At 31.4% G+C, this 24,351-nt stretch overlaps 1 protein-coding gene across 1 annotated transcript in view; it reads right to left on the bottom strand.

Annotated features, from left to right (window-relative positions):
- Positions 1-5,121: 5,121 nt before the first annotated feature.
- mfr (ferlin family C2 domain-containing myoferlin misfire) overlaps positions 5,122-24,351 on the bottom strand; it is a 38,206-nt gene continuing 18,976 nt past the window's right edge. The window contains 19 exon segments of the mRNA XM_088261384.1: positions 5,122-5,631; positions 6,526-6,805; positions 7,523-7,761; positions 7,850-8,048; positions 8,215-8,528; positions 8,608-9,038; positions 9,213-9,347; positions 9,913-10,540; positions 10,542-10,714; positions 10,804-11,004; positions 11,097-11,249; positions 11,355-11,471; positions 11,880-12,068; positions 15,054-15,229; positions 16,997-17,250; positions 17,798-17,921; positions 18,570-18,756; positions 20,712-20,898; positions 22,135-22,291. Coding sequence (XP_088117510.1) covers positions 5,457-5,631; positions 6,526-6,805; positions 7,523-7,761; positions 7,850-8,048; positions 8,215-8,528; positions 8,608-9,038; positions 9,213-9,347; positions 9,913-10,540; positions 10,542-10,714; positions 10,804-11,004; positions 11,097-11,249; positions 11,355-11,471; positions 11,880-12,068; positions 15,054-15,229; positions 16,997-17,250; positions 17,798-17,921; positions 18,570-18,756; positions 20,712-20,898; positions 22,135-22,291 — 4,319 coding nt within the window. The 3' untranslated portion in view covers positions 5,122-5,456.

The raw sequence follows: 24,351 nt of genomic DNA, 5'->3' as shown, positions 1-24,351 counted from the left end.
TAAGGAGTAAATCTTACAGTTTTACAAACACTGATAATAAAATACACCAGGAGTAAATCTTACAGTTTTACAAACACTGATAATAAAATACACCAGGAGTAAATCTTACAGTTTTACAAACACTGATAATAAAATACACCAGGGGCAGATTAAACTTATCCAAACACGCCCATATTACTTTTCAGTCTTTCATTCATTCATCCTATTTTATAATTTAAGGTTTATATGCATATTTCTTCTGTGCAGGCTGAGGATTGGACATACTGTACTCCATATGCGTCCCACCTTATTAAAAATATCCTTACTTGTTCGTTATGCGTAAGTGGAGAAGAGGATGAGACTGCTGATCAAGTATTATTTAACTACTTTTAACTTTCCAACCTTGAGTTCGCCAGACATTCGCCAGGACATTCGCCCGGAGGGTTTGTCCTTCCCGCTGAATGTCCAGCACCTTTATCGATGAACTCCCAAAAAGTTAACAGTGATTTTTTTCATTAATTGATTCAGCAGTCACTTTGTGGTGAATCTATCCATTTTTAATTAATTTTCTACTTAGTAAATACCACTATTTCTTAAAATCTTCTGTGACACGTGTTTCGATGCATTCCGCAACATTATACGGTGTTTCATTATACAATAATTTCATTATACAATAATTAAGTTTAAAAAAAAATTTGAATATCTGAATCTGTATAATTTATCTTTTCTGATTTCTTACTTTTGTAATAGTGTATATTGCACTCATTTTTATTTTGTACCCTTCTGTGCCGATACTTGTTGAAAATAATATTGGGAGACAATATAACAAAGAAAAAAATCACTTTTTTTTTATTAATGTTTTCCTTGGTAAATAGCACAATTTCTTAAAATCTACTGTGACACGTGTTTCGATGCATTCCGCATCATTTTGAAACACCGTATAATGTTGCGGAATGCATCGAAACACGTGTCACAGTAGATTTTAAGAAATTGTGCTATTTACCAAGGAAAACATTAATAAAAAAAAAGTGATTTTTTTCTTTGTTATATTGTCTCCCAATATTATTTTCAACAAGTATCGGCACAGAAGGGTACAAAATAAAAATGAGTGCAATATACACTATTACAAAAGTAAGAAATCAGAAAAGATAAATTATACAGATTCAGATATTCAAATTTTTTTTTAAACTTAATTATTTTTCTGAAACTTATTTTTATTCTGAAATTTATATCACTGTCTAAAGATATTTTCTTCACAAAATACCTCTAAAATGGCGAAAAATTCCATTTCTATATTCTGAAATTTGGTTTTGATAAAAAAGTGTTCAAAGACTTAAATCCAATTTTTATTACATTTTTATAATAATGTCTATTCGCGTCAGAATAGTAATAATAAAAAACAATGATTGAACGGACATCTTTTCTTTTAAAAGATCTTATATCTAAAAGTTAGTATGACAATAAAAATCTCGCGAGGAATTCACAATTGATATTTTCATACCCCTTGATTCACTTATGATTTTTCTACCTTACCTACAGTTTCTTTAGAAATGACGCTTTTTAATAATAAATGTACATATTAACATCGAAAAAATATTATATTTGATAAACTTCACGACTAATACTTCTCAACAAATGCAATCCGTCCCTGAATACTAATTACAACATCTTAAACAACACTGATACATTAAGAGTAATATTAAGCATTAGGGATGTTAATCCCTGGTATTCTGTTTGACCTTCGTTTTTGTATCTCTGATAGTAACTTTTCCAGCAGAATTGGGTGATACTTCTCGCTATTCATCGTCTCAGTCACTGAAAGAAGCAGTCCTGAGGAACACCCCCAAAACATTTTTTTAGATGGTGTTGAAAATACGAAAAAAAGTTTTGTTTCAATTAATCTGTTCGATACTATATAAAGCTAATTTACAATTATTCACCATCCACCTACTTTATATAAGTGATATTACCGCTAAGCCTTAATAATAATATTACTGTATATTATTCTAGATTTGTTATTACTAATTACATTATTATCGTTACATTACATATTATACGTTATTTATTTATTCATATATGCCATTAGTGCAGTTAACGAACTTCTCATGTATGAGGAAATACATGTACATAAAAAACATATATCGCTCACTCCTTTCAAGAACGTCATAAATCAAAAATCATAAATTTTTAGTTGTGCATGCTTTCGGAATGCCCAGAAAACGTACTATATCCCAGCAAAAGAGGCATATTTTTAACTTAATATTTACCCGCTACAGGGGAGAAAGTATTGTTTTTGCATTTCGAAGAAAAGGTTTTGTTTAATTATTTTAAAAAAAAATACTAAATACTTTTCAAATGGAGAAAAATCCTTCAAATTTTACCTAAAAAGATCTGTTGCTCAGTAAAAAAGTTCAATAAGTTGCTTGATATTTATTTTTAATACATTGTTTTATATTTTTAAACATTAAAAAAGTTCTCCTTAAAAATCAAGTTTTTTTATTTATGACGTTCTTGAAAGGAGTGAGCTATATGTATACATACGTGCATCTGTAGGTATTACTTTAATGTATATTTACAGGTATATGTACATGTGTAGATATTACAATTTTTTTTTACTGTATTGGTAAATTTTTACAGAAAGTGTCCTGTATTAACAAAACTGAGATTGTTACAGGAAACTTCGTAAAGTAAAAGATCTTCAAGTATACGAGGATATATGTGTACATTGGGACACATATGTATTTACAATATATTGATACTACTTTTAAGGTTCGTCTGTCCGCAAAACTGACAAGGTTAAAAAAATGAGATTGTTTCAAGAAATTCCATAATATAAAAGAATTTTAAATGTACAAGAATATATATATAAATATATATATATATATATATATATATATATATATATATATATATATATATATATATATATATATATATATATATATATATATATATAAATAAATATATATATATATATATATATATATATATATATATATATATATATATATATATATATATATATATATATATATTTATATATAATTTTACAATCCATATGTACAACAATATTTTAATTGTATCGGTAAACTGACAATACAATCAAGCCGAGATAGAAATTATTGATTTTTTAAATAGAAAATACATAGCAAATTATTCATTGTTTTTCAATAAAATAATTTACTGTAACGTTATGCGCTTTATGAATAAGTTATCCTTAAATTATGGTTATGACACTAACTTTCTTAAAATTAAAGAAGATACATATAATCATGTTTCATACAATCAACATTCTTAGTCAGAAAGTAATCTTACAGAAGGATTATATTCATATATATATGTAATATATTAATTACACTTATTTTGTATTACCTTTTGTATTAACATTATTAAGGGTTGTATATATAATATATTAATTACACTTTTTTTGTATTACCTTTTGTATTAATGTTATTAAGGGTTGTATATATATTATATTAATTACACTTATTTTGTATTACCTTTTGTATTAACATTATTAAGGGTTGTATATATAATATATTAATTACACTTATTTAGTATTACCTTTTGTATTAATGTCATTAAGGGTTTTATATATATTATTTACATTTATTTTTTGTTACCTTTTGTATTAATATTATTAAGGGTTGAATAATCATTTTTTGTTCACACAAATCTCATACTGACCACGATAATTTTTTTTTCTTCCAAATATATGAATTGTCTTTTCAGAGTGAATATATTTTAATGGAATGTGTAAGCTCACTTTTGTACACACTTGCTATACTCCGACAACCATTGTGTGTGGCTATGTACACTAAATATTGACGGATTCAAGTGATGAATGAGACAACACTGGTCATTTACAACCCTAATCAATCGGGCGTACATTTTAAGGCACAGCATTCATTAAGTCACATTCATTCCACCGGAGAACACCAGGTCACATGTCTGCTCACGCCCGATTTTTTAAAAGAAAGTATTATTATCATTTTTATTATTCAACCATATCCGCTCCCTAGGTGGAGCAATGGTGTCCACAAAGTGTCTCCAGGCTTTTCTGTCGGGCTGTCACCTCCTTTGCATCCTCCTAAGTCAGATTTGCGTTCCGAAGTTCTGACGAGAACTGCCGACGAATTGTCAGCAGTGGTCGTCCTGGGTAGAGCGAACCTACTACTACTACTACCATCACGCCGTTTCCCCGCAGGGGTAGGCAGAGAGGATGGAACGCCACACTCTTCTGTCCTGACATACAATCCATACATCTAGTCATACATGCCCTCCGATTACGCAGACTAATTAGCGAACCTGATGCCTTGTAAAAGATGCAAGCTTGATTAAGGCTCTCAGGAGGCATGCGGAGTACATGGTCAAGCCAACTGAATCGCCTTTTCTTAACGACAGTTGTGACCAAGATTTGCTGCGTCCTACGCGTTATTTCTTCATTCCTCACCAAGTCAAACCACCGCACGCCTAAAATTCTCCGCAGACACCTATTCTCAAAACTTAGTACACGTCTGCTCTGGGCCCTTATAAGGTGCCATATTTCACAGCCGTATAAGAGAACAGGAGCAATGCAGGCATTGTATAGGCGGCATTTGGTCTTCACCGAGTATAAATCCAATATAATATAATATCGAGTATAATGAAGAAAGTATATTGGATTTTATTTTCTTTTTAGAATATACGAGTTAACATATGGAAAAAGATTTTTATAAACATTTTTTAACTCCCCTCCTTTCAAAAACTCTTTTCTTTTCAAAATCATGTAATTATTTCGAAGAAAAATATATTTATCTCTGAAAAAAATTAAAAATCAGATTTTTTTTACCTGGATGTAGACAAAAATTATGTTGCGAGTTAGCGAATGCTGGGCCTTAAATTAAAAAATATATACATCGAAGTTCTTTTGTATGTATATAATAAGCATTGATAACTTTGTGGTACGGTAATAAAACACTGTCCCTATCATCTGTTGTTCACTTTGTGTAATACCACTTTTATAAACACCTATTGGTGACTACCGGTTTCAGAAAATCATTCCATCATCAGGTCGTCGAAATAAAATTATTAAGATTAAACAGTATCAAATCGCATTACTTTCATTTTAATGACCTGACGATGGAATGATTTTCCGAAACCGGTAGTCACGAATAAGCGTTTGTAAAAGTGGTATTACACAAAATGAACAATGGATGATAAGGTGAATGTTTTATATCGCAGTTCGCTTGTACGAGTTTAACCTTTCACTGCATGACTTTTTTTTTGCATGACTGCATTGACAGTTCGTCTTCGAGAGACAAAAGAATTCATTATTTTGGCGTTCATAGCGCGTCTTTTGGCTAAATTATGAACTATATACTGAATGTATCTAATCAGTAACAACAAAGAATGTTTGCTTATATTTTTAAGGACGTTTTAACACTAACTTTTGGGTATGTAGCAAACTTGATACACTATGCAGTGAAGGGTTAAGCTCATACTAAAAGCTTGACGGAGGCTACTGGAAAGGTGTAGAAAACTAAAATGATCACGGCGATTATCATGATCATTGCAAGAGCCTTCAGAACTTTCCGTTTGTGGTTGTGCCAGATGATGTATCGCATACTTTTGAACGGATGCAAGAACCACCTGAACGATGAATCAGGGCGACTGTAAAAAAAACATACAAACATATAAATGTGTAGCCACACCGAGTTTGCAGCGCTAGCGTAAGCAGGACTAAACTAAATTAAAACGGAGATCTCCGAGCGGAACCGACGCTGAAGCGAGCTAACTTCGAAACGGAGAGAGCTGCTTAGTTCGTTGAAACAGACAGACGTTTTCATTGCGACTTTCACTTCACTTCTTTATCTTTATATATATTGTAAAGTATTTTGTAATTATCTTATTCCAGTGTTATCGCATTTATTTAAATAAAAGGACTAACTGTAAGTACAGCATTCTTTCATTTTTACTCTGGTCACCCAATCTACATTATAACGGCCATACGCCACCAAAAACCAGCCAGAATTAAAAAAGCAACTTGCTATAAATGTTAAGAATAGTTTTTGAGACAATGGATCATTGTCAGACGGTGGGGATATCTAATGTAACTTACTCAATTTACAAAGGATTGTGTAAGACTCGTTTTGTGTTTACAACATCCGATATAATCAATATTTTGATTCATCATTTTCTTGTGGAAAATTCGCCTTCGTAAATACGTTGTTTTCGTAAGTTGGCAATGAATGACGTCACAAAAAAGATGGACTTATTTTAATACTTGTAACGTTGCTTAATTATTTGTGGCTCTATTTGTTGATGTCTATGGTCACAATATGACGTAATTAACAATTTAAGGAAAACACAGCCCTTTTATTATAACCTTAAATAAAATGTATACCCATACACAGGCCCTGCCTTTGTGGGATCTTTTTTGTATGAATATTTTTTTGTACTTGTAATTACAATATGTTGTGATGCAAAATAATTTTGAATAAAGATACAAAAAAAAATTGTTTATATCATAAGTTGTGTTGAGGTAAATTGTGACATTTTACTCACATGGGCCGATCGAGAGGTTCCGGCCCATTCCTGCCGAGTCCTACGGGATACATGTCCGCCTCCTCTCTGGTTAGGAGAAGAAATTCCATCTCCACTTTTCCAGTCAGCTGCACTCCCTGAGCTTCGTTTCTAACGTAGCATGGCCACCAGCCCTTGAGTCTCTTCTTCCTGAACAAGTCCACCGCAGGAACAGATCCGTCAGTCTTCACCATGCCTAGAGTGCATTCCCTTGATGTCTGGGCGCCTTTTGGGAAACGGTTCAGATCCAGCGACATAGAACCTTTAATTAAATATACCAACTGCTTAAAGAGTATAATTAAACAACAGCATTTTGAGGTTGTCCAAATACTTGTTCACAAAATCTGGATTATCTCCAATTACAGGAGTTATTTTCATATAATTTTTTGACATTTCTTCTGAAGAAGAATATGGAAGTCTGGGCATTTACGGGGCTGACGATCGTCAAAGGTCGTCTCCTGTCTCCATAATGAATACGGATACAGGAGAAATTATCTTAAAAAATGATTAAGAGATGAATTCAAAATAATGTCCACACTTTATTGAGTGTCGATAATTAAAAAAAAATTAAACATTGTTTAATTCACATATTTAGTTTTATTTCATTAGATAATACGAGATAAAACTCAATAAATGGTATTTTACAAGTGTTTAATTATTTTATCAACATGATAATAAAATAATCATCAAAGTTAATACCGAATCCATAAATAATATATGGAGTGTGTTCAAATCCTTGTTCGAGAATCTAGGTGTCTCCACTTAGGAGTTATTTATATATTGAAATCTCATAGTATATGGCAAATAATGTAGAAGTCTAGTTGTTTACAGGGCTTACAACCTATCATAGGCTGGTTTAAATGATCGCTTTGCACACGTGTAACATCCACCATTGATCACTGAAACCAGTTTATGGTAGGTCGTACTTTCACATTCTTCTTCATGTTAAGAAGTCGATCTTAAAAATGGCAATATTCACCCAAAAAGTCATCCGTCGAGACGTGATTGGCGTCCCATACTTGTAATTCTAGCTTAGCTGGTATTTTATTTTTAGATTCATCCCATGAATAAAAATTCTCCTTTTTAGGTACAATAATCTTTTTCTCAGCTCGAAGGTATTCGAAAGGATAAACAAAGCGATAGTTGAAATTCCCTTCTCCTGTTAGAGATCTATAATGAACATCCGTCTTTTGGGCCTCTCCAGGCTCTGTAATCCATCTGTTAAACATAAAAGACATCATAACTTGATAAAAAGGGAATATACTCGTATTTACAATGTATTTCGTGAAAAATATTAGAATTTTACCCCTTAACGTAGATGTCGGACATCTTTTCGCCAGTGAAGAAGGCTTCGTCGTCGAGAATGACGTCTTCGGTGTTCCAGACTATAACTCGTAATTCGTAAGGTTCCGGTGTTCTTATGGAGATGTCCACTGGCGGTCCAGGCGGAGCCAAGTTCATCGGGAACATGTCGATCCACATTTCAATTTTTCCTTGTACGATTCCTAGTGAAAATGTCAAGAGGGTTAGTAAATACTGTATGAGAGAAATAACTAAATAGATACTCATTGTACGCCAAACGCGGCTAAAACGACTAATATGTGTGTGTGGGAAGTTAAGTTATGCGTGTACGTGTGCGTATGTTTGTGTGTGTTTAGTAAACGTACTTACCTGGCCTGTATATGCTGTGAAGTGATCGTGTTTCAACATGTTCCGGCACCAAGTGGTATCCAATATTGGGTATTTCTTGCCAGCGATGTAATACTTGTAATGCAGCGCGCTCTTCCCGCAGTTTGAGTCGGGCTTCTTCATCGTCAACCACTGGCCCTGGTATGTAAAGTAAGCTTTCGTCCAATTGGAAAACGGTCTCTCCGATAGTGATTCTGTCTGGCTCGTAACGGGTTGTAACAAGTTTGCCATCCTTACAAAAGTTTTCTAAAATCTTTGTCGGCTTAATGATATCTCTCCAACGATTTTTTCCAACTCTGAAATAAAGAAAATAAAATGAAAATCGATTTTGTATCGCAACAACATAATGATTTTAGAGAATTTTGAGATACTTACTCTTCGTATGTTCTCGAAAGACCGCAAGTAGCTCTATGCTTGCTGTGAAATCTATTTTCCAAATCAATCTTGGTTTCACCTATAACCTCATTAGACCCTACTGGATTCCAGTCGTGTACTTTCAACGTGAGAGTAGAATCGCGAGGAAACGTTGCCTCCAGTTGAAAACATTTTCCGAAAATGGGGTTCACTTGCTTGGGAACATAGTTTTCTTTGTCGGATATACATTGTGAGCCCAGTTGTATGGAAATGTATGGGTTAGGTTTACCATCTAGATCCATCGTTTGGAGATCCCTCGCTTTTATTACATAAACCCTGACAAGAACTCGCAGAGGGTCATTGGAGGGCATTTCTTGAAAAGTTGAACACTCCGTACCCGAACCGAGTGGAATACTCTCCACTGGTTTAAGCAAGGGCAACTTGATAGTTCCCTAGAAATAAATAAAGTTGTATACAGTAAGACTGTTTGATGATTATTTCAATCCGAAAAGCCCGTTTGCAGAGATATAATTAAAACATTATTGAAAGTATAATACAAATGTATATGTGAAATACTCATTTAAAAAACGGTTATCACTAAATGTTTATGGTAAATTAATAAAAACCTTAAACGTGCCAACAATAGAGCTTTCTTCATTCGTTTTCTTCCTCGATTTCTTCCCTCTATCAGATCCACTAGTTTGCAACCAATCTTTGAATTGTTCAAACACCTCTTGACCTTCGAGTTCATTGGAGTACACCTATAAATATGTCTGAGTAGAAAGTTTTCTTAATAGTTGATAGAGTAAAACAAATAAGAAACAATTATTAAAATAACGAAAATCGCTTAAAATTAAAACTTACTTTGCAGAGAACCGAGGTTGGTAAACATCTTTTAATATCACACATTCCACTTGTTTCAATTTTAAAACATCTACCAGCATATTAAAATTTAAACATATGTTTATTTTTTTATCTAATTAATTTTTTTCCAATCGGAGGTTTCTTTATCAAGAAACCCCGACAGCGAACCATTATTTCGCTACTAAGAATAGTTACGTACTCGATCATTTCATCAAGTGGACGCAAAATATTTTGTCTACCAAATCTTTTGAGCTGTTATCGTCGTCATTGTCAATATCGCTACACGGGCTTTATTTATTTAATACACCTGTTCTATACATATGAAAAAATAGAAGCTTTATAGAGCAATGGACTTTGTTCAGAATCTCCGTCGATTCGGAGTTTAATTTCAGTTAATGCATAACCACAATGACTTGATTTTTTACTATATTTCTGTCTACCAGTTGGATGTTGCTCAGTAACTAGATTAAGCTTGTGTTCGTGAAAAGAATTAATTGTATGAGTTCCAACAAGACTAAATCGATAATAAGTTCTATAATTTACTGCTCTAATTGTCAAGAGTGGACGATATGGTTCTTCTTCCGGTAATTTAACGTCCATCATTTGAACGAAAGTGGAGTAATTTGGATTATTCTGACCATTTTGAATCACCGCGGAAGACAATATATCACCTGCACATTCAATGTCTACTCTAGGTTTATCTATTGGGAGAAAATGTAATTTTTTTATATTTCGCAGTCCTCAAAATAGGACTTCCATTCTATAATTTGCTAATGTTGGGCGAATCTCATTATGAACAAACATGCGGTCATTGTTCTCTACAATTTGGGTTAATGGAGGAGCAACCACAGTTTACAACCACAGTCATCGAGAAATTTGTAATAGTTCAAATGCTACCAAAAGTTCCCCGGCAGGATTATGTCCTCGCGTTACTTGAAACCATTCTAAGAAAGGTTTCTTATAATCATCAGTATGAGTTTTAATATGTGGTTTGGCAATAGCTCGGCCAATAAATTCAGATTCGCCTACTTGGGCCCGATCAAATATCTCGATCTTTATTGTAAATGGATATTGTTTAATTTGATCGATTGATGTCTTCACATACAATTGTTTGGTCCCAAGTAGGGCTTAGTGTTTCGTCTATGACTCGAGTTGTACGACAATATTCTCCCGCGATTATTCTCGCAGTGGTATCGGATGGTCCAGATGCGTGGGATCCAATTAATGATCTCTCTTGGTACGTACATGCTCACAATTGAAAATTCTAAAACCAATATGTTGTTACAACAAACAAAGACACACAAACAACAACAACAACAAAAACATCTAAACAAATTGGGAAATCCCACTCACCTGTTGCTGCGAGAAATGCAATGATTTGGGTGGAGCAACTTCTAGGTGCCGGATGTTGTTTATTTCCGCGCAGGGCTCGTATCCCTCAGGAAGACCATCGATATAGTGGACCCTTTCAGTGTTCAGCCCTAGCCAGAGGTAAAGGTTCAATTTGGCTGTAATGGACCAGCCGGTCAATCTACCAACTCTCTTTCCGGGAAGCTTTGAACATTCAAATTATGTATGTTTTTTGAATTATTTGAATTATTGATTAGTTTATTAATTTTATTTTTAATTTATATTAATTATCGTACCTTTAGAAATACAGTACTTGATTTTCCACACAGCCTTCCCTTTTCCTCGGGATTATCGGAATATATGATATGCCGTGCTTGTATACGCTTGTATGCTAACCGTTTGCCCCCGACAATAGCCCACACCATCGCATCTGGCATGGCTCCTTGGGGCTATTATAAACAACGTAAAAATGTTATTGGAGTCAAGTCAAAGCATAAAAATATTGTATTTCGTTTTAAGCTGTATTAAATTAAATATAATCGAATGCAACTTACGTCTTCAACGAGGTCCTTCAATGTGCTTAACATGGCTTGTGCCATCTGGAATCGTTCTTCAAACGATTCCCTCGTGATGATCGCGCTAAGGTATCGACTTTTGGTATAAATTTTCTCCTGTTGTGAGAAAATTTAAATAAGTACTTTGTACAATTGAAAACCTAGGTAATCAAAATCGTTAGCTATATTTTGTAAATTTATTTATTAAATATGGTATTCGCTCGTTGAAATTAATATTGTGTGTTATAAAATCTGTCTATTATTAAAACGTCTGTCGTGTACGATTAAAAGCAAGTTACAATCGAATGGAAAAATGTGCTTTATGCTTAACTGTTATTGTCATCCTGCTTAGTGTCCTGAAATTGTTATTGTTATATTCGGTTGTTTCACCAATTCACGTTTAATATTTATTGCAAAGATTACAAATACTAATGTGCAAACAAAAGCTACGCTGCGTACTTTGGAAGGAAGATATTATTAAAAATGAATTTAGAGATTACGTTCGGAGATATACGTTTTTCTTACCATTTCAAAGACATATTGTTTACTTCGGCGTCGATCTAATTCTGTTGTGGTTTCTTTTGATGGTTCTTGAAGCGATTCATAGTACGTTAAAAATTTACTGGACGCAATGTTCAATCTTGCTAGAACAGAGCGCAGTATACGTACGGCGTCATCCTCGTTCTTTTCACTCACCAACTTCATTCCTTCCTCCTGAAAGCGAATTACAAGGCGCTCTTTGAACTGAATCTCCTTTACCCACACTCTGTGTTAGTTCCCAACTGTGTTTGGTTTCATACAGCTCTATGATATTAGGACATGAGGTTTCTTTAAACATTTTGAGTTTTCAGTGTGTGCAAAAAAATGAGAAAAAATCAACCATGTACAATGTCTCATTTTTTCGTCTAGGGTATTAAATATTTTTTTCAAAAGAGAGTCAAATATGTTCACATTCGTTTGCATTTGTTGTTCTTTAGTTAGATCATATAGAAATTATATCGTTTATAATTTTGAATGATTTTTTTTCTTTTTAAATTGGTGCGTCAGATTTGATGTACTCGTATTTGATAAGATTCATCAGAATAAATGAACTTTGTCTAACCCCTGACAAAACTTTCTTCAAACTAACACCTGACCCCATCAAGTTTTCTTCGAATTTCCTCTGTCACTTTTTCCAAATACATTCGCCTAATAAATTTGTTTTCCCGTTCTTTCCTCACTCATTCGTACGACATGTCCAAGGTTAACTCATGCAAGCTTGAATATTATAGCAGGGGCTGCTATTGCCGTGATAATTTTTTTAAAGGGTGTTTAGTATCTTATTGCTTATTGCGTAAACAATGCTATTTTGTTGACAACAAAAGTACTCGAGCTACTACGTCCATATATTTAAGGAACAATATACAATAAATCGGAACATAATTATTTTTTAAACCCACATAACATTGATTTTTTTGCTTGAAATATGGGGTTTGTATTGAAGAAATAATTTTTTTATCGAAATAAATATATGATTTTAAATTGAAAAGAGTTTTTAAAAGGTAAGGAGTAGATAAAAATAGTCAAACTATTTTTTCTATATAAGAAAAATGTAAAAGTCTTTTTTTTCAAATCACACTCGGAAGCACGACCGACTTCTTGCGCGGTCGTCCGCGTTCTGAATTTGAATTCTGCGGATTCCCCCTTAAGATATACATAAAACATACTTAAAATATATATTAAACTAAAGTTAAAAGTATGAATCATTTGGCGATACATTCGTTCGCCCTTAATCACAGAGACGGCCCACGGTTTCTGCACTATGGCGGTGATTTTAAGTGGATTGTTTAATAAAATTTCATTAGCCTATGGTGATAATATATGATAATCACATTAGGTTTTAAATAAACGCACTAGAATATTTTTGGACTTAGTTCACAATATGTGGACCAGCCTTATCTTTTCAATAATAAAAACATATTTTAATTCTAACAATTTGAGTGTGTCCAAATACTGGATTACTTCCAATTATAGGAGTATTTGTCAAATTATTTTTAAAATTGAAGATTATCCACAGTTGTGAACAAGTATTTTATAAATTATCTGGACAAATTATAACCTAAAATAATAAAAATGAAAATGACATTTTCTAGCGTTTCTCTTGTGTGTGATTATAATCCAGGATTCGGACCTCACATACATACTAATAAAAGAGTTTCGGCTCAATAAAAAGCTTCTTTTCATTTTACCAATAAATGTCTCTAGTGAAGTTCTAGTGATTCAATAACAATGTTTCAAAATTGGTTCACATATATATATATATATATATATATATATATATATATATATATATATATATATATATATATATATATATATATATATATATATATATGTATTTATATATATACATATATATATATATATATATATATATATATATATATATATATATATATATATATATATATATATATATATATATATATATATATATATAGAACTTCCAAGAATTTGAGTAGTGTGGTTGTCAATAATGGGTAGAATTGGTGAATGTTACACGTGTGTCAAGTGATCACTTAAACCAGCATATGATGGTCGTCAGCCCGTAAATGCCCAGACTTTCATATTCTTCTTCATCTTTGATGAGATATCAAATAATAATTATTATTTTAATTCCAATTATACAAATAATTCTCTTCTAAGGAAATACATTAGAAAATAATGCACGACTTCGTAAAAAGAAACATTCTTTCATTTTTTTTAATACTTGTTCCGAATAATTAAACCAAAAGCATGTATCAGCCTAATATGTAATAATCGTAATTTCCCTTTTATAATTTTTTATAGCCTCTATCGTAAACATTCTGTCGATTTTCATTTTATAGTTCCTAAATGGTCTTTGGATGGCATAGACCGTACCTTACACATACCCTTTTTCAACTGAATTCACTGTACACAATCGTCTCGTGAATTTAAAAGGGTTATATCAATATACGAGTACTTTAAGGCATTATTGATACAACCATTTTTAACTCGCAGGATGAAAATGCGTGACACGTACGTGTATTTCGATCGAAAATAAGCGCTGTACTAGAAAATAAACTATTTTAAATTAAAAAAAGGACATCATACTTTTTTTTAAAAATACGACGGTACATTTGTGATTATATTGAATTATTTCGTCAAAGTGTAATTAAAAATTTAATTTATATTTTTTTATTTTAAAATATATATATTTTTAGAATAACCAACACGTACAAATACATAACAGTAAAGAAACAATTAACACAAAGCCAATTATAGGTCTTCACAAATAGGCACATGGTATATAACAAACATTAATACGCAAATAAACACACACACACACATACGCTCACATGGACACACTACATACATATACACATACGCTCATATGGACACACTACACACATATACAAACACGCACTTACACAGACATACATACACACACACACACATATATATATATATATATATATATATATATATATATATATATATATATATATATATATATATATATATATATATATATATATATATATGCATATGCAAAATTGACCATTATTCCGAGAGCAATGTAATGTGGTGGTATCAAAAGTTATATTTCTAGTGATGTTCGTTTTAATAGATATAATCAAAGTTAAGATTAAGAATAAACTTATCAAAACAAAACAAGAACAAAAACTATTTACTTACCAATCTTTTGGTGATTTTCTCAAGGATATTAGATGTATACATGCGTTGTCTGTGGTCTGGCCACAAGAAATTTAGGTACAAGCATGGTTTAGTATCCCATAAAGGGAGGTGATAGTTAACATTATCACGAGTTAGAGAATTCATGGGAGTGGTAGCACTATGATTTGGATTTATAGCTGAAATATATACACGCATATAATAATAAAAAAGAAATCCATATATATTATTTATTGAATCGGCATTAAGTTTGTGGAATTACATGTTGATTTTTTTTAAATAACACCTGTATGAGTATTTGTACCACTTATTGAGTTTAATTTCATTGCACACGACTAGTTTCGAAAACAATAGTTGTTGTAAAAATAAACAGTATTAATAATTACCTATCGATGAAAACAACAGTAGTTTTCGGAACTAATCGTGTGTAATGAAATAAAACTCAAAAACTGGTATTATATATAATTATCTGCAAATATACTGAAATATGTACAAAAAATATTATTTAGGCACGAAGCTTACTAATTTGAGATAACCACACTCAAAATCTCATTTTATATTATCAAATCTAACCAAAGAATCTTAGTATTTTTTAAAAATAAAAACAAATATAAATATATATATATATATATATATATATATATATATATATATTGATATATATATATATATATATATATATATATATATATATATATATATATAAATATATATATATATATATATATATATATATATAAATATATATATATATATATATATATATATATTGATATATATATATATATATATATATATATATATATATATATATATATATATATATATATATATATATATATATATATATATATATATATATATATATATATATATATATATATATATATATATATATATATATATATATATATATATATATATATATATATAATTACTTGCATTGATATAATTGTTATTATTAAATATTTTTTTACTAAGATTCTTTGGTTAATTTTAGAATTTGTTATTTTTGTTGTTTATACTTTCCTTCAACAATTAATTTTAGAACCGACAAACGGCTTCATTATAATTTTTTTGGCTATTTTTTGTATTTTTAATTAAACAAAAAAGACTTATATGAAAATCGACTGTATTCTAGATATATACATGAAATCACCAAACTACAGGTACTAAGATAAATTTTAATGCCGTTATCCTGATATGAAATGTTCATACAGGTATAAGTAACTTTTTGTCATTAATTCCTGTCATGTACCTTAGAGAAATGGATGAAGGCGAAGATCAATATAAAAATTTACGAAAATATAAAAAATGTTTTTTATTTATCTAAATAATATTACCAGGGAACATATATTTTTATGCGGTACCTTCCAAAAAAAACAAGCTCTTGTGCTTTGAGAGGGAGTTATCTTGTTTAGTTTTTTTCATTGTATAGTCTGTGTATGTTAAAAGTGTTCATTAAGTTTCTTTTTTAGAGTGTTTGTGTATTTTATATTTTTAATTTCTAAAGGGAGGCTGTTATTTTTTTTGGATAAGTATATGTAATTTTTGTTGGTAAAGTTTTGTGTTGCATTTGGGGACTTTTAAATTATTGTTAAATCATTGGGATATTGTTGTTTCGAATTTTGTATCTTTGTATTTCTTTAAGTAGTTGTATGGTTGATATTTGTTAGAAATATATATTTTCTATAATTAAAATGTAACTTTAAAATAACTATATATTTTCATCTTTATGTACTGGTAATTTTGCGTAAAGGGTTTGTGTTGAGAAAAATCTTTGTTTCAATATTTCTTTAATGATTATTGTTCTTTATACTACTTTTATTGAGTTCATAATATTGTTGTCTGCATAATTTTTCCATATAATTATTCTGTATTGGAGTATCGAATGAACAATAGCAAAGTATATTTTTAAAAGTTATCGATGCTTAAGATATACATACGCCGAGTTTCTTGGGTAGACCGAGAAGATTGGTTTGTGCTATTTCCATGAGCAGCCATAGTTAGCTCGAAGCTGACAGGCTTTCCACACAATTTCTTTTCGATCATTGTCACATCCAGTATGGTTCCGAATAGAAGGAAGTCGTCTTCAATAGTGCAGGGGGTTTCCGTTGGCACTTGGCTCGGAGATACTACTACCTGCGATGGGATAGTCGCAAAACCATCTTGAATTTCCGTTCTGATCGATATCATGACTCTAGAATCAAATAAAACAATAATTTCCATACCTCCAATAAATGTTTAAGAGATGAAATAATCGAATCGTTTAAATATAAATTTTGAGGTTTCGTTTTTCTTTTCGTAGTATTTTTGTCGCCTTAACGGAGGTCCTCAAAAAATACAGTTATTTATTTGTATAAAACACCTTTTAAATATATTTATAATACAAATTATGTGCTAGAGTGAAAAGGACAGAATATGACAAATTTATTTTCCTAGATAATTATGTCATCTTTGAAAGATATCCTTAAACAAACTTTTACTTATTTGTTTGGTTTATTTATAACGAAATGTACGTATACTGGATTTGGCTCTAACAGAAGTGTGCATGTAAATTTTAAATATATAAAAAATTTATTAATAATTTTCATTTTAAGAAAACGTAATTTTTGACATAGAGATATTAACTCTATATCTTGTGCATATATAGAATTAATATCTCGTTACTTCTTGAAACTCGATATTGAATAATGTAATTTGCAATAATGTACGATACGTAAATAATTAAGTGTAGTATTTCCTACCTGGCTCGATAAGCCATCCCTTCTCCTTCACCGATGTTGAGGTCAGAGTGCATGTCTATAAGGGTATATTCCCTTAGTGATCCGTAAAAATACACGTACGTTGGCCCGAATGTTGCTAGAAATCCTAGAAAAAGAAAAATTCCTTACAAGTCAGTAACGAAATAAAATTTCCCTTTTGAGTCCATGTGAGCAGGATAAATAAAATTTTCCTTTTTAGACCTTGTGAGTAAAGAAAATAAAATTTTCCTTTGAAATCCTTGTGTGTAGGAAAATAAAATTTTCCTTTTGAGTCCTTGTGAGTTGGGAAAATAAAATTTTCCTTTTGAGTCCTTGTGAGTAGGGAAAATAAAATTTTCCTATTGACTAAAAATTTACCTTGTTTTTGGTAAAGGGATGTAATTAATTATTAGTATTTTAATGTTTTTAATGTATTAGAATTTAATAAAACCCTGATGATGACAAGGTTCTTGTCGAAACCGGTATGTTAAAGTAGTAATAAAATTGTGGTTAAAACAAAGTTGTTTCATTTTAAAAAGTTTATTTTATTATAACTTAAATATAATGTCTACCGGTTTTGAAGCTAACCGCTTCATTAGATAGTGTTTTAGTATTAATCAGTCTTGATAAGGAAGCGGTTAGCTTCGAAACCGGTAGACATTATAAATACGTTAAAATAAAATATTTTTAGATATTTTAAAACAAAGTTACATTTTAATTATAAAATGGAAAATTACTAAGTTAGTGCTTCAAATATAAATTCGACATATTTTACCGTTACAACTCGGATCAGAAATATTCTTCATGTCGATGTAATGGGTGCCAATGACTGTGGACATGACCGTGTCGTCATTTACAAGCTCGATTTTTATTCTTCGACAGTGCGGAGGGACCCAGTCAGTAAAAACGATTTTCTCATTCCATACGGGACTGTAGGTGTTGCGTTTCACGCTTGTCTTGGCCTGAAAATAACATCAAATATCGCTCACTCCGTTCAAGAACGTCATATATCAAAAATCGTGAATTGTACATGTTTTGAAATGCTCAGAAAATGTACTATATCCCAGCAAAAGCGGCATATTTTTAACTTAATATTTACCCACGATAGGGCTAAAGTGTTTTTTTTTGCATTTTGAAGAAAAGGTATTGTTTAATTATATTTTGAAATACACTAAATATTTTTCAAATGGAGAAAAAACATTCAGGTTTTACCTTAAAAGATCTGTTGCACAGTAAAAAGTTCGATAAGTGGCTTGATATTTGTTTTCAATACATTTCATTATATTTTTAAACTTTAAAAACGATCTACTGAAAAATCAAGTTCTTTATTTATGACGTTGTGGAAAGGAGTGAGTGATATATCAAACATTCAAAACCTAATTTAAAAATTTCTCAGTTTTTGGCTAATGTGCTGATAGTAATTGACATTTTTTGATAACTATCAGTATTTGATTACTATCAGTAATGAACCAATGTTCTGATGGTAATCGATATACGTGATTAATAAAATATTACAGTGCACTCAGACCCCGCTTTGCGTCGTTTCACTTTGCGTTTTTTCGAAGTTGCGTCGTTACTGAATTAAGACTCCTTTTCGCTGTGCGTCGTTGTTTTTTCGAATTGCGTTTTATTTTTATTTTTTATTATTCAGTGAATCATTTTTAAATTTTTTAAAAGGTGATTTACGTTTTGTAAATTTCAATTTGCGTCGTGATATTTTGGAACGTATCTACGACGCAAAGTGAGGTCTTAGTGTATTCTTCTTACTAACAAGCGTATCACTACTACTACTACTACCATCACGCTGTTTCCCCTCAGGGGTAGGCAGAGAGGATGGAACGCCACACTCTTCTGTCCTGACAAACACTCCTCGCCTCCTTCACATCCATACATCTAGTCATACATGTCCTGCGATTACGCAGACTTTTGACACCGCCAGATTTTAGGTTCTGATTGATCTGATCGTGCCAAGTCTTTTTCGGTCGTCCTCGTTCTGTTTTCCCTCTCACATTTGCCACATATATTTTCTTAGTCATTTTCTCATTATCCATTCGCTCCACATGTCCATACCACCGCAAAGAACTCTTCCTAATCTGTTCAATTGTTCCTCGTTCAGCCTAACATTCCTTTCTTATATCTTTGTTTTTAATTCTGTCATACAATAATTTTCCACACATTCGTCTGAGGGAGCGCATTTCAACAGCGTTCACTCTGCTTTCATCCTTCCTTTACCAGTTCCATGTTTCGCTTCTATACATTAGTGTCGGTACCAGCACACCGTTGTGAACCGCTAGTATCAAACATCCAAAACCTAATTTTCATACTTGTACATAATTCACAATCAAAATCAAGCACGCGGCAATGTAAAAATAATTTTTATAACTTAAATACTCAGGGAGTCTTGTCTGATTCTACATTGACATTTCTTTTCCCGATACTTGGAAAGACAACATAAACTTTTTCTCAGTTTTCAGCCACATATCATTATTCATCAGGAAATTCAATCAGAAAAACTTATTTTTCTTCTTCAAACCTTATCCGCACTCCGATGGTACATAAGGCACTGCATATAAACGTAGTGTTATCTTGATCGTTAACACACGAAGGAAAGGTGATCAGCCCTCCGCTTCAGGTACCAGTCCAGGGTGATATAAGAGTGAAAAAATCATTTGTATTCATTTGACTCCCCCTGGGAATCGAACCCGGGACCACCAGACTGGTAGCTGAACGTGCTGACCGTTACACTACGGAGGCTGACAAATATCATATAAACGCAGTGATATCTCGATTGTAAACACATCTAGAAAAGGTGATTAAAGGTGCAATTCATTCCAATAACCTTGTTTAATTCTAGTTATATAATTTAAAAAAATTCTGATTGATATCAATTAAATAAATAATAAAATTGAAAACCTACAGTCATGCCCGCGAAAGAGACTCTTACGAATGGGTTGGCGGAATCTATAGTACGTCCCGTTAGAGTTTTTTTTACATTGGCCATCAGTCCCAGATTCATCTGAGGTATTCCGTCGGCTCTGTGTACGTGTACCACGAACCGAGCTCTTTGTCTGTCGCTGACTACGCCTTGGGGTAGCAAAAGCTTCCTGGAAAATTCAAGGCACGGTGTCAAATTGTGTTCATGTTTGATGTTGCCCATTTAGATATAAGTATACAGGTGGCGCAAAATGAATCACATTTTTGTAAATGGCATCGTACGTCAATCTAGTTGTCATTTGTGAACTAGACAGCTGCTGCCAGCAACTTGACAGCTGCACAAAAAAAAAATCTTCCAATTTTATTTAAAATAATTTTTTATCGAAATTTTTTTTTTGTTATTTGGACCTTTACAACTTTTTCTATTAAGTGTAAAAAATGATATCCGTCAAGTGGCTGTTGCCAGTGTTGACACATTTCTGTCCGTTTTATCATTTCGTTTGTATACTTCAGCTCTGTGTCACAAATATTCAAAAACAAAATTCACAAATAACAAATATATTTGATGTACAATATAAAAATTGGCGAAAATTATAGCATCTTCCAATAGGGTGATTAATTTTGCGCCACCATGTATCACGAGTATTTAGACATATATATATTTTTTTAAAATTAATATTTCTTAGTAAATACCTCTATTTCTAAAAATCTATTGTGACACGTGTTTTGATGCATTCCGCATCATTTTTAATCAACGCATGTGAACATTGTCACTATAGATTTTAAGAAATAGTGGTATTTACTAAGAAAAACATTAATTAAAAATGGACAGATAAAAACAAAAAGTCACTGTCGAATTAATTAAGATAATATTTCGTTAATACTCTGTGACCACTCAATATAATATATAAAAAATTCAAGTATCTTAAATATTCATAAAAATATTTCTTATTTAAGAAAAAAATTACCCTTTGTAATTGAAAACTGTTGAAGATTTCTCATATTTATAAATCAGAAATCATTAAGGACAGTTGCGACATTATAATTGTGTGTGTTAATTATGTGTCACGAATTTTTAGAACAATACGAGAAAAAAAAACATTGAAACCCTGGACATATGTAAAACTTCTAAAAACAAATGCTTTTGATTAGAACATGCTTTATATATTGTATATTTATATATATATATATATATATATATATATATATATATATAATTATATATATATATATATATATATATATATATATATATATATATATATAATTATATATATACATATATATATATATATATATATATATATATATATATATATATATATATATATATATATATATATATATGCATATACAATTTGTACTTAAACCAATTGTGAATTTATCATTTGGGAAATTAAACTTACTCTAGAATATTGTCTTCCTTCCTTTTTGATCTAGGTGTCAACATGATATCACCACCTGTTCCCTTCACAGAAATATTACATTTCAGATATCCCTTGGGTCCTGCGGCAGCATCGAACGGATCCCTCAGAATGACCCATTTTTGTTATAACTCATGGTCTAAAAGTATTGTCGACTAATAAATTCAAATGTTTATTTTCTAAATAAAATAATATGCCAACTCATAGTATAGTATTCGGCTGTAATTACACAACGTGCATATCACATATAATAGGTACACATAAATACACATATATATTAAAGTATTTCTGACGTAATAATGGAATTCACATTATAACTGTAAAATTCACGTTAGTACTGAAGTTATGCCCCATTTTTTTGTCATATTTGCGCGAGATTTTTTATATGTAAGTACAGTATGGTGAATTTTAAGGATGATATTTTTTTAATTCACATTTTTCCTGTTGTTATTAACCAATTTTTTTAAACATATTTACGCGAGTTTAACAAAAAAATACACTAGGGTGAATTTTCAGGTAAATATGTTATTGAATTCACATTATTACTGTAGTTATGCTTCACTTTTAAAAAAATATTGGCTATATTTTCGCAAGTTTTTGAATTAAGGTAAAAAAGGTTGAATCTTGGGGTAGACATTTTAAAAAGTCATCATTGGAAGTGACGCATAACACATTCTCGTTTCAGATACTGTTTAATCGTTCAACACACACTGTGAAAATGTAGAAGCATTACAGTATGAGAAGCTTAGAAGTAACATAAGATCCATCCCAGCACAGTAATGAGAGGTAGTGAGGATTGCATTAATTGATTAGAAGCATGAGGCATGCGATGAATGAGGTATGTCAATATCATTCACAAAACATCATCACACATAAAATGATTAGCGTTTCAAAAGCGAAAACAAAATAACAATTAAAAATTATTGATGTAATGGTGATTAAAGCCAACAGTTATTTTTCGCTAGCGGTGTTCAAATTATGGTATCTGTTAATTATATGATGAACAGTTGAAGCCAAACGGTGGTCTTTTATTTATGATAACGAGATAAAATAGTGCTGTTGTATCATTAAAAGGTTTTATTATTTTTTGACATCTCATCAAAGATGAAGAAGAATATGGAAGTCTGGGCATTTACGGGGCTGACGACCGTCATAGGCTGGTTTAAGTGATCACTTTACACACGTGTAATATTCACCAATTCTACCCATTATTGACAACCACACTACTCAAATTCTTGGAAGTTCAACCAATTTTGAAACATTGTTCTTGAATCACTAGAATTTCACCAGACTTTTATTGGTAAGATGAAAAGAAGCTTTTTACTGAGCCGAAACTCTTTTATTAGTATGTGAGGTCCGAATCCTGGATTATAATCACACACAAGAGAAACGCTAGAAAATGTCATTTTCATTTTTCAAGTTACATTCTCATCTCCAATTACAGGAGTTAATTTCATATTATCTATGAAATTAACTCCTGTATTTTCTTTACTTAATTTATTTATATTGGTTCATATATATAGAACTTCCAAGAATTTGAGTAGTGTGGTTGTCAATAATGGGTAGAATTGGTGAATGTTACACGTGTGTAAAGTGATCACTTAAACCAGCCTATGACAGTCGTCAGCCCCGTAAATGCCCAGACTTCCATATTCTTCTTCATCTTTGATGAGATGTCAAAAAATAATATGAAATTAACCACTGTATTTGGAGATGATCCAGATTTTGTGAACAAGTATTTTGACACACTCAAAATGTTGTATTGAAAGGTTAAATCTATCAACACAAGTAATACAATGTAATTGCAAAATTACAGTTGCAGGATATATTACAATACGTAAATATCGTAAATTTGTGAACCAGGGTTTGTTTTGTGCTCCGTTGAAACAATGCTGTAGTTGCACACTGCGGTAAATATTTATCCAGTTGTGTGGATAGGTTTGTATAACATTTTAAGAGCTGTAAGATGAATTACATCGTTTGTGGGGGTGTGTTCCGCGAGTGGGATTCCTTCTAGTACCTGGTTGTGCCCATACCGTGGTCGCGTAACTTAAAGTTCACCAATATTCGTTTTGATTCAAAAATGTTCTTTGCATACCAGCACCTGCGACACCCACATTTACTAAGCTATAGTGGAATCTCTCAAAACGAGCATAGTTCGTTCCAGAATCTTACTCGTTATGCGAAACTTTTTTTGTT

Source organism: Brachycentrus maculatus, unplaced genomic scaffold (assembly GCF_059751285.1).
Source record: "Brachycentrus maculatus isolate JH-2025_06_01 unplaced genomic scaffold, ASM5975128v1 h1tg000153l, whole genome shotgun sequence".
Taxonomy (NCBI): Eukaryota; Metazoa; Arthropoda; class Insecta; order Trichoptera; family Brachycentridae; genus Brachycentrus; species Brachycentrus maculatus.
The sequence above is the reverse complement of the archived record's forward strand: the minus strand, read 5'-3'. Positions and strand labels throughout refer to the sequence as shown.